General features: G+C 49.0%; 1 protein-coding gene across 1 annotated transcript in view; it reads left to right on the forward strand.

Moving 5' to 3' along the window:
- The window catches only part of LOC147104924 (serine/threonine-protein phosphatase 4 catalytic subunit-like), an 847,849-nt gene extending 836,288 nt beyond the window's left edge, over window positions 1-11,561 (forward strand). The window contains exons 8-10 of the mRNA XM_085962065.1: window positions 2,664-2,853; window positions 6,411-8,616; window positions 8,825-11,561. Coding sequence (XP_085818191.1) covers window positions 2,664-2,853; window positions 6,411-6,540 — 320 coding nt within the window. The 3' untranslated portion in view covers window positions 6,541-8,616; window positions 8,825-11,561. The remainder of the gene's footprint in view (window positions 1-2,663; window positions 2,854-6,410; window positions 8,617-8,824) is intronic.
- Window positions 11,562-12,156: the final 595 nt, after the last annotated feature.

Here is a 12,156-nt window from a genome sequence, read left to right on the forward strand (position 1 = left end):
ACAAGAGGTCATTCAGCCCATCTTTTCTATGCTGGCTCTTTGCAAAAGCAATCCAAAACTAATCCCACTTCCCCTCTTTCACTCGATAGCCCTGTATATTCTTTTGCTTCAAACATTTATCCAATTTTCATTCAAAAGAAACAATGGATCTCTGCCTCTTCAACTCCCTGGGGCAAAGTATTCTACACTCCAACAACCCTCTGCATAAAGATGATTTTCTGAACCTCTCCTCACTCGGTGACGATTTTAAATTGATGATCGCTCATCGCTGACTCCTAGCCAGAGGAAATAGTCTTTCCCTTTTTGCTTTATCAAAACCCTTCATGCTTTTTAAAAAAAAAGCCTCTATCAAATATCCTCGTAGCCTTCTCCATTCCAGTGAAATAGTCTCAACATCTCGAGTATCTCCTCATAACTGAAGTGGCCCATCCCTGGTATCACCCTGGTGGATCTATACTGTGCTCTCTCTATGAATTTAATGTCCTTTCTATAATCGGGTTCCCAAAACCGCACACAGTATTCTAGCCAATTGTGCCATGACCAATGTTTTGTACAAATTCATCATTATTCTTTACTCTTGTACTCTTAACTAAAAATAAGATTCTATTAACCTTTTTTAATGACTTTATCGACCTGCACTTGCACTTTCATTGAATGATGTAATTGAACCCCTAGATCTCTCTCCATCACACCCTCCAGTGTCTTTCCATCAAGTGTATACTCCCATTCCTTGTTTTCCCCCAAAAATGTATTGCCTCACATTTCTCCATATTAAATTGCATCTGCCCCTTCTGTCTGTCTTCCTAAAGTCTCTTGCAGTCCTCTCCACTGTTTGTCAAACCTACTTTTATGTTGTCACCAAAGGTGAGCCCAGCCCTGGCCCCTGGGGTGCTCCACTTACAACCTTCTCCAGTCCAAGCAACACCCCATTTACCCTTAAAACCCAAACAGAACAACTGTGCAACAACTGTGGAGAGACTGCAAATCAGTTGCTGTTTCGGGTGTAGACAACTGATGTTCAGATAACTAGTCTGTAACTCCGACCGTTAACACCTTCTCTGCACAGCTTCCATTGTTTGAATGCGTCCCTTGTGTCTCGATGACCAGATCTGGACACCGTGCTCAAGGTGCGGTGTGGCCAGTGCTCGACGGTTTGATCACTAACTCCTCTGACCTCCATTCTACAATTTTCACTATGTAGTTCAACATTTAATTGGCTCTTTTGATTGCTGCTCTGAATTGGTTGGACTGTTTAGCGTCGAGTCCAAAGACTCCTACTTTTTCAACTTCATCCTTAGCTATTTTTCCACTTCTTATGGAGTACGTGTCTCCTATTTGTCCTTTCTACGTGCAGGACTTGTTTGCATTGAATTTCATCTGCCATGTTTAATTGCAATCTGTATTATAACTTGCACCAAGTGAAAATAAGGGGTCTATTTTTATAAGCCATCTGTCTATTGATGGAATCTTGTCAGGACTTGTTACCAGCCTCTGTTCACACACACTATCCCACAGTAACAAACTCTTCACAGGTACTGGTAACCGCAGAGGGTCACTTCCTTACCCCTCCCGGGGGGGTCTCTGTCCCAAGTGAGTAAGAGGCAAATGTCAGGTCTCTGAATCCTACTCTACCTGGCGAACATGCCATGAATTGGCAGCATGTAGTAACTCACCATCCAGCTTCTCCACAGCCTTCCTTCCCAGCTTGTACTTTGCTCAAGGATGTTACCAGCAACCGATGAGCTCTTCATTTAGGTCACTCAACTCCACTTCTAATCTGGGCACTGCAAACTTTACCTGTCTTAGCAGTAACATCAGGTGGGCAGTCTAGAGAGCATGCAGGCCTCCGCACTGCTCCATCATTTGCTTGGTATTACTGGAAACTCTCTCTTAACCGGCTCATAAATATCCGGAAATCTCTCTTAACCAGCAAAATTCAGGAGTAGGTTCAGGTAAGTTTTACTATATATTAGTGGCAGTGTAACCAGGGTTCCTGGATCTGTGGCCGTGCAACAGGGACTCCTGCACCTGTGGCCGTGTAACCGGGACTCCTGCACCTGTGGCCTTTTACGGGGCTCTCGTACCTTGGTAAGTATACCTCTCTGTAATCCGGACTTTTTGATCAAGCGGCACCACGCCGGTCCCGTCGGTGCCGGATAAGAGAGAGTTTCCTGTACATCGAGTTTACAGCACAGAAACAGGCCATTCAGCCCAACTGGTCCGTGCCGGTGTTTATGCTCCACACGAGCCTCCTCCCACCCCTCTTCATCTCACACGCTATCAGCATAACCCTCTATTCCTTTCTCCCTCATGTGTCTATCCAGCCTCCCCTTGAATGCATCTGTGCTAGTCGTGTCAACTACTCCCTGTGGGAGTGAGTTCCACAGTCTCGCCACACTCTGGGTAAAGTTGTTTCTCCTGAACTCCTTGTTGGATTTATCGGTGACTATCTTATATTTATGACCTTAAATTGTTCAAACATGTATACCTACCTACCAGTGAGGCAGCCACAGAGTGGGCTAGGCATCGCATCACGGCGTGGTGCTGGCAGCGATCGTCCCACTGTTGAAATGGTGTCAGTCCTTGAACGACGATTGTGTCTAACCTAGTCTTCGCTTGGTATAGAATCCTGAAGCTGACAGCTGATGTTGGGTTCTTTTCAGATACCACTGGCTGGGGCATCAGCCCCCGCGGAGCTGGCTACCTCTTTGGCAGCGATGTCGTTGCCCACTTCAATGCCGCAAATAGCATAGACCTGATCTGCCGTGCCCACCAGCTGGTGATGGAGGGGTACAAGTGGCACTTCAATGAAACCGTTCTAACTGTGTGGTCCGCACCCAACTACTGCTACAGGTAAGAGCTTACTGAGTGTAGAGCCTAGGGCTGACGAGAACCCCTCTCCGGTGATTTCCTCTCCTCGAACCATTCGTTCCTTCAATAGGACGCAGTTCAACAAGCGCTGGGTGCCCGCTGGTAGGCCACTGAACTGCTTGCAGTTATGTACACGCCTAGATGTTGAAGCTGGTGGGGTATCTGACTGTCGCGCATGATCCTGTCCTCCGTACACTTACAGCAGGGGGTCGCTGGAGAGCAGTCAAGAGTGAAAATCCTGACTGACTTTCAAGTGGGACTGGAACCCACAACCATCTGACTCGGAGGGTGGAGTGCTGCCCACTGAGCCATGGCGGACTTTCTTTACCCTTCACTAAAGTGTCCGCCATGGCTCAGTGGGCAGCACTCCTTCCTCCGAGTTAGGAGGTTGTGGGTTCAAGTCCCACTCTAGGGACCTGAGCGCACAATCTAGGCTGACACTCCAGTGCAGTGCTGAGGGAGTGCAGCACTGTTGGAGGTGCCGTCTTTCAGATGAGACGTTAAACCGAGGCCCTGTCTGCCCCCTTGAGTGGACGTAAAAGATCCCATGGCACTATTTTGAAGAAGAGCAGGGGAGTTCTCCCTGGTGTCCTGGCCAATATTTATCCTACAACCATCACTAAAACTGATTATCTGGCCATTATCTCATAGCTGTTAGCTACCGCTGTTTTCTGCATTACAACAGTGACTACACTTCACAAGTACTTCATGGGCTGTTGCCCTGGTTTACCTCAGGTAAGAAGGGTCTTTGAGATGGATCGACCCGTAGGATCCAGGGCATCTTGGGGAAAGGGTCATATCGCAGTGGTATCCAGTGAGAAGGGAAATGGGCAAAGTGTAATTAAGGCAATTGAAGCAGTCAGAACAAATGGGATCAAGACAATTGAGAGTGTTTTGAAAGTTCTGAGGGCTATGGGGCGACTGTGCGTCAGTGGACCTGTCTCCGACAGGGTCGGGCTGATTTGGTCTCGTGGCATTTCCTGCTGTTATAAATTCATATGTCCTTGCACACTTTCCTCCCAATATGTTCAGCAGTTTTTTTTTTTTAATGCTCTACTCTCTGTCTCATTCTGCCATTTTCACCCTCTCTGACCCCAGTAGTGAAGTAACTGGAAAGATTGTGAAGATCTGTGTCTCGGGCAGACCTTGTGCATTGCACCTGTTAAAATGAGCTATGCACAGGAACCTCAATGAGTGCCCTGTTTTCCCCATCTCACACGAGATGTGGCTGGCCAGACGCTAGTCCAGGCCACTCAGGACCTGGACTATGGGTGATTTGTGGGAACTGAATTTGGGAGTCGAAGTTTGCAGCAAAACGTAGCATGGCATCTGCTGGTTGCTTGGGAATGGACTGCCCGGGTGGATCAGTGCTCCATATTTCCCACATCTAGCTGTTCTGTGGCGTGAGGAGTCGGAGGTGTTCCTGGAATGATCTCTGATGTCTGGGCCGAGGTGATGTGCTTTGACCCAGTGGTGGTGATCTGGGCAGCTGCTCGCTGTGGTCTTTCCAGGAAAGAGTACCCTGTTATTGAGGGTCTTTAGTCGGGGAGCAGTGTCCCTCAGCTAGATGGAGTGCAGAGTAGAAGACAGCAGCTTCATAGAGCGAATTACCCCATGTATCTGAAGTAACTTTGCATGCTCTATATTACCCCTGGCCAATTTTGCTTCACCTTTTAACAAGCTCTAGATTGAATGGCACAGCTAATTTGCTGCCCTTTGCCCCTCTCACCAGGATCCCAGTACACCTCTGCTGGCCATGTGTTGGCCCTTCAGTGCCAGCCAATCGCTGGGACTGCGACTAGCTGTTTTGATTTGTTTTCAGGGCCCTTGTAAATGATGGACTTTGTGTGGCTCTGCCTCCACTTTTCTCTCTCTACATCTAAAACCTTCTCAAAACCCATCACTCTGAGCAAGCCTTTGCTGGCCAGTCCTAATCCCTCCCACCTTGGCTCAGTGGCCTCCTCTTGTGGTCTGTGAACAAAGCAAAGAGTGCGTGTTTATATAAAGTAGTGCCTCAGCACCTCCTCAGGACATCTGTGTTTTAAGATCAGAATGATCGTGACTTGTAGTCACTGTTGTATTGAGGGCGCGTGCAGCAACCAACTTAGGTCCCAGAAACGACAAAGGAGATAAATGTTTGTATAATTTATTAAAACATTTTTTTCTATGTTAAGACAACTTCCAGTTATAAAGTGTCTTTGTGTTTAGTAATTTTAATAGGGAAGGGAAAACGTATGAGCTATTTATTGAAGTCATGCTATTAAATTAAAACATCTATGACACTGATCAGATAACTAAAGTCTTAATGTTTAACTTTCTCTGGTGTTTCATTTCCCCGGGTCTGACTGTATCACAGAATCACAGAAACCCCACAGTGCAGATAGAGGCCATTTCGGCCCATCGAGCCTGCACCGACACATATCCCACCCGATCCCCGTAGCCCCTACACCAACACATATCCCACCCTATCCCCGTAACCCCATGTATTTAATCCCCCCTAACACTAAGGGTCAATTTATCATAGCCAATCAACCTAACCCGCACATCTTTGGACTGTGGGAGGAAACCGGAGCACCCGGAGGAAACCCACGCAAACACTGGGAGAATGTGCAAACTCCACACAGTCACCCGAGGCCGGATTCGAACCCGGGTCCCTGGCGCTGTGAGGCAACAGTGCTAACCACTATGCCACCGTGCTGTGTTTGTGTCAGGTCTGTGTCCTGTGTCTGGTTTGATTTCCCCGGGTTTGACTATCCTGTGTCTGGTTTGATTTCCCCGGTCTGACTGTATCCTGTGTCTGGTTTGATTTCCCCGGGTCTGACTGTATCCTGTGTCTGGTTTGATTTCCCCGGGTCTGACTGTATCTGGTGTCTGGGTTCATTTCCCCGGGTCTGACTGTATCCTGTGTCTGGTTCATTTCCCCGGGTCTGACTGTATCCTGTGTCTGGTTTGATTTCCCCGGGTCTGACTGTATCCCGTGTCTGGTTTGATTTCCCCGGGTCTGACTGTATCCTGTGTCTGGTTTGATTTCCCCGGGTCTGACTGTATCCTGTATCTGGTTTGATTTCCCCGGGTCTGACTGTATCCTGTGTCTGGTTCATTTCCCCGGGTCTGACTGTATCCTGTGTCTGGTTTGATTTCCCCGGGTCTGACTGTATCCCGTGTCTGGTTTGATTTCCCCGGGTCTGACTGTATCCTGTGTCTGGTTTGATTTCCCCGGGTCTGACTGTATCCTGTGTCTGGTTTGATTTCCCCGGGTCTGACTGTATCCGGTGTCTGGTTCATTTCCACGGTCTGACTGTATCCTGTGTCTGGTTTGATTTCCCCGGGTCTGACTGTATCCTGTGTCTGGGTTCATTTCCTCGGGTCTGACTGTATCCTGTGTCTGGTTCATTTCCCTGGGTCTGACTGTATCCTGTGTCTGGGTTCATTTCCTCGGGTCTGACTGTATCCTGTGTCTGGTTCATTTCCCTGGGTCTGACTGTATCCTGTGTCTGGTTTGATTTATCCGGCACTGACTTTATTCTGTGTTCCTCTAGGTGTGGGAATGTTGCTGCGATACTTGAATTGGACGAACATTTGGAGAAGGAGTTTACAATTTTTGAAGCTGCCCCTCAGGAATCACGAGGGGTTTCGGCCAAAAAGACAGTCGCGGACTACTTCCTCTGAAGCTAGCTGCCCTCGGCCTGGGACCTCGCCAGAAATACTGAGCCTGCCGAAGATTTTTTTTGAGGGAGGGAGGGCAACAAACTAGTGTACAGTATTTGCGAACTACACTTACATTCCTGAAGGAACGGCTAGGCGACCTGACTGGCTTCCTGGGAAGGTGCACATCTTGCCCAGTGCCGTACTAATGTGAGACGGTAGCAAGCTCTCACTATCCTGGGTGTTCTTTCTTAAATTGGAAAAAATTGGAAAAAATCCGAGAACTGTTTTTTTTTTTTTTTAAAAAGAGAGCGTGTGCCTCTTCAAGCTGAGCAGCAGTGCTGAAGGAATGATTTGCCCTGCAGTGAGTGCTAGTTACCCTCTGGGCCAAAGCAGAATTGGCACTTTTTTTTAAAGAGAGAATTTTTAGAAGATTTTTTAAATAATCACTATGAAAGTTCCTTTGTTTGCTGTGATCCGTGAATTGTTCCTTCCCCAGACATGCTTCGGGAGTATACTGGTAACTGAAAGTTTTACTTTTACAGTGGGAGCTAACTTGTTAAACAATAGCAGCCGTAAAATCTCGTCCCGAAATACCCTTCCGAGCTAGTTTAAACTGACAGTTGCCTCATATAGTCTTAATGTGTTGTACCTTGTTTTATGATTCCATCTAACTGATTGCTGTGCAGAATGAGAAGGATTTGGATTTTGTACTGAGCTATTTGAAATGATCTCTCTCGACCCACTGTGCCCCACTCCTGAACCGGGTGGGCAGGGTACCCGATGGCCGGCTGTGGAACCGGTCGCTGGGATTTGACCCACTCGCTCTTCACTCCCTCCCTGATCTGTGGCAACTCCCCCTCCTCAGCCCAGAGCTCGCAGTGCGGGCTATCTCAACGCAAGCCACCGGCAACCAGTCTACATTTAAACCACACTGGGACTCGACGCATCAAATCTGGCTGTTCACCAAAATCTGTTTTGGTAAAAGCAGCCAAAATCTGTCCGTCAGATCTGGTGCATTTAAAATGGAAACTTGCAGATTGGTGGCTGTGGATAGTTTATCCAGTCTAATGAGGAGGGACTTGGTTACTTCTTGTAGAAACTAGGGTGCTGGTTATGTAGATACAAGTTTCACTAGTTGAGATGGTATCGAGCGCGTTACTTTGTACAGTACCCTTGGGTGCTTCAATAATGCACTGCCATTTCCAGGGCAACGGCGCTTGGCTTGATTCTTTCCAGCCAATGAAAAATATCCTGTCGGTCAGCGGGGGAAGCCTCTGGTGGGTTGGATGGTCAGCGGGGGAAGCCTCTGGTGGGTTGGATGGTCAGCGGGGGAAGCCTCTGGTGGGTTGGATGGTCAGCGGGGGAAGCCTCTGGTGGGTTGGATGGTCAGCGGGGGAAGCCTCTGGTGGGTTGGATGGTCAGCGGGGGAAGCCTCTGGTGGTTTGGATGGTCAGCGGGGGAAGCCTCTGGTGGGTTGGATGGTCAGCGGGGAAGCCTCTGGTGGGTCAGTGGGGGAAGCCTCTGGATGGTCAGTGGGGGAAGCCTCTGGATGGTCAGTGGGGGAAGCCTCTGGATGGTCAGTGGGGGAAGCCTCTGGATGGTCAGTGGGAGAAGCCTCTGGAGGGTCAGTGGGGGACGCCTCTGGTGGGTCAGTGGGGGAAGCCTCTGGATGGTCAGTGGGGGAAGCCTCTGGATGGTCAGTGGGGGAAGCCTCTGGATGGTCAGTGGGGGACGCCTCTGGATGGTCAGTGGGAGAAGCCTCTGGAGGGTCAGTGGGGGGAAGCCTCTGGATGGTCAGTGGGGGGAAGCCTCTGGATGGTCAGTGGGGGGAAGCCTCTGGATGGTCAGTGGGGGGAAGCCTCTGGATGGTCAGTGGGGGGAAGCCTCTGGATGGTCAGTGGGGGGAAGCCTCTGGATGGTCAGTGGGGGGAAGCCTCTGGATGGTCAGTGGGGGGAAGCCTCTGGATGGTCAGTGGGGGGAAGCCTCTGGATGGTCAGTGGGGGGAAGCCTCTGGATGGTCAGTGGGGGGAAGCCTCTGGATGGTCAGTGGGGGGAAGCCTCTGGATGGTCAGTGGGGGGAAGCCTCTGGATGGTCAGTGGGGGGAAGCCTCTGGATGGTCAGCGGGGGGGAAGCCTCTGGATGGTCAGCGGGGGGGAAGCCTCTGGATGGTCAGCGGGGGGGAAGCCTCTGGATGGTCAGCGGGGGGGAAGCCTATGGATGGTCAGCGGGGGGGAAGCCTATGGATGGTCAGCGGGGGGGAAGCCTCTGGATGGTCAGCGGGGGGGAAGCCTCTGGATGGTCAGTGGGGGGAAGCTCCTGGCTGGTCGGTAAGCTTCTGGTTGGTTGGTCCAAATTCTCCATCGACCTATACTTTCTATCACAATGAAGCCAAAATAGTGAATCAACAAGTGAATTGTGTAGAACTGGGCTAAGTGTGACTTACTGGGAGGCACTAAAATCTGCCTGATTCTGTCACTTCACTTGTCCTCTAACAGCCAATCAAATGTGCAGCCAGATTAAGATAAATGTGACCATTTACTATTTCAATATCTGTTACCTTTCAACCATCAATACATTAAAAAAAAAAATTAAACGCTGAAGAATTAAGAAGGAAAACTGAAATAAGAACAGGAAATACCCAGAGTGCCACAGCAAGTCTGGTGTCCGAGAGGGGACAGGAGACCCCGGGTCAGAGCTGACTCGGGCGATTAACTGCCCCGTTTAAGGTTCATTCCATTTTTCAAACTTAGATACTTCTCCCAGTTGGCTCCCTGACTCTCCAGTGTCACTGGCTGAACAAGGATATGTAGGTATAGATTTTTTTTAAATTCTCTTGTTTACAGGGTGTTTGGTGTTTAAAGTGCTAATAGGACAGTGCTGAGTGAGCTGATCTTAGGCAGGGGTCAATGCTCCATTCGGAGAGAGGTTGCTCAGGGTTCCTCTTACTGGTGGCTCTGCAGTAACACCTGCTGGACGAGTGCAAGCATGGGTGAGAACTGGATCCGGCTGCTGTTCACTGACTGGAACTCCCGTGTTGGCGATGGGCACTCGAGCAGGATCCCGGGAGACAGCCAGTGCCCTTGGAGCCACACTCGTCCGAGCAGGAGGGAGGGGAGGGGGCTGTCAAAGGTGCAGTCAGTCTACCCGATACGGAGTGAGCCCACGCTTCCCGGAGGGGAAACTACTGATGCCCAGAGTGCTTGTGCAGGAGGCGGGCAAAAGCCAAGAGGTTCCACAGCCAATAGGGGACTGCTGGCATTTCACTAGGTAAAACTGCCTACCTTACCGCCACTCTCGACCCCTCCCCCCAATTCAGTGCCAATCCGTTCCGGCTGCAAAACCACTTCCCCCCCCCCCCCCCCCCCACCCCCAAAATCCGGACGGAAACTGCACACGTGAAAAACCAGCTTCCCAGAAGCTGCTCTTTTTAAAAAGATGTTGCACTTCAGTTACTGCTCCATACAGATGCTGAACCGGCAGTGTAAATCCAGAGCCCGGACCTAACCTGGCTCCATTGTGAAGCCGAGTGTGGACCCCATGAACCACTGCTGTTTGTTACTGAACGGAATGTAACTGCAATGCAGTTTCAAACCTCGATTGCAAAGTGACTGGGCTTTGAATTCTCCTGGTGTTCCTCTGCGCGCACCCCCCTCCCCCGGCCCCCAAACTCCCCTTGGCTCTCACTTTGGGAGATCCAGCCAGTGAGTAACTTGCCAAGTGTGAAATCGAAGGTAGGAAGCCGAGGTGTAGTGATTAGTGACACTGTGACCAAGGCGTGCTGTCGCTTTGCTGTGCTGTTTGATCTCCAGCTCAAATCCACATCATGCGGGTGGTGCAGCTGGGATAAGATTCACTGGCAACAAGGGCTTCCATTCCTTCTCGCTCCCTGCCTCTCTCTGTCCTGCTCCCCTCCTGACCACCTGCTCTCCCAGTGATTTTACCCATTGAGTGCAGTTTCCTTTAATATATTTAGATTTAGAATCTGAGACCTCCCTCCCCTGGATTTTAAGAGCTGTGACCTGTCTATATTTAAAACCTGGAGGTTCTGTTATTGCGACAGAACTGAACAAAAAATCTCCCCAAGCATCTGACAGCTGATGTTCTTGTGACTTGCTGAAAGTCCCTTAATCCAGCTGCTGTGGCTCAGGAAGAGCAATTCAGGCCAGGCCCAGAAGGGGGCAGTGTAGCTCTGTGAGTGAGCTGGAGAATGTGCTGAACTTCACTGAACTGAAGGCATCTCATCAGGCTGCTGGACACTGACATTGACTGACTTCAGTGTCAGTCACTGGGCCAAGGATCTCTGCTAAAGCGATAATCGGGGGATTGCAATTGGCTCCAGTGCCCCGGAGTTGGGGCGGGGGGGAGTATTAAGCCAAAGTTCCTGCTCCCGATCACCATCCTTTGCTAGAGAGATTGGGCACGTCAAGCAAAACAATCTGAAGGAAGTCTGGGGAGAAAAACCCATCCCATAATGCTGACCCCGTCAGACTGCCTGTCCAGTTGGGAGGTTACTCTTGTGGCAATTTCCCAAACTCTTGCCCCACTGTGAACGGGACCAAAGGTGCTAGTGTAAGCTGTGTCTGTGCTGATGTTTTGTCCCAGTTCAGGGCCCAAAGTGGAGGTTTGACCCCTGGGTTAAAAGCTGCCAAGCTGCAGATAACCTTTCATGGACTTGCCAATGTGAAGCTGAATTAATAATTATCCTGATGGAGTCGTAAGCTAAAAATTTCCCAGCAGTTGCCAAATTTTTAGTTTTGTAATCCATTTAAAGAATTTTGCATAAATTAGCAGTTTTTCCAATGGGGGAAATGCTGTTATTTTTGTAATAACTTGTATTCTGTTTCTGTAGAGTATTTTACTTCTATTAAACACGCTGGATGTCTGTACTATATAGAGCCAGAACCCTGGGCAAATACAAACAGGACTAGTATTGTATTTGGTCAGATCTAGTAAGTCACTAGAAGTTGCTGGATAGGAATTTGTTACATCGACCATGTGATTTAGCAAAATGTGGTTTTAAATAAAGTTTTAATATTGTGACGATCTGTTTGAAAGTTGTGTAAAATCACTGTCCTAAAACAACCTTAAACAGGCCCGAGCTCCCGACTGATAACTGAGTCTTTCACAACCTTGGGACATCCCAAAGCGCTTCACATCCAATAAATTATTTTTGGAGTGTCGTCACTGTTTTGTAGGAAAACACGGCAGCCAATTTGCAAACTGCAATTGGATAAATAATCAGATTTGATCTGTTTTTAGTGGTGTTGGTTGAGGTATAAATGTTGGCCAGAGAACTCCCCTGCTCTTCGCATAGCGCCATGGGATTGCAGTGGGGAAAGAGTTAAAATGACATCGCTGGCAGTTTCACTGAATGGTGTAAGAGAGACAGGTGCTAACATGAAAGGCCACATCCATAAAGATGCGGTCAAGATAGCTGACCTTTGAAGAGAAAAAAAAGCCATTAAATGGAGACAGGATGTCCAGCATTTCAACTGCCTTTAACAGCTTTATTACCTAGGTCGCATTCCAAGGTATCTTAATTAGCATTCAGCAGTTTGAGTGATTGATTTAGGAGGCAGCTTACACATGTTTAAATTAAGATTTGTAACCAATCCGTGAAGGTGCATGCGGGCCA

Source organism: Somniosus microcephalus, chromosome 19 (genome assembly GCF_052327205.1).
Source record: "Somniosus microcephalus isolate GS21.2 chromosome 19, FLI_Smic_1.0, whole genome shotgun sequence".
Taxonomy (NCBI): Eukaryota; Metazoa; Chordata; class Chondrichthyes; order Squaliformes; family Somniosidae; genus Somniosus; species Somniosus microcephalus.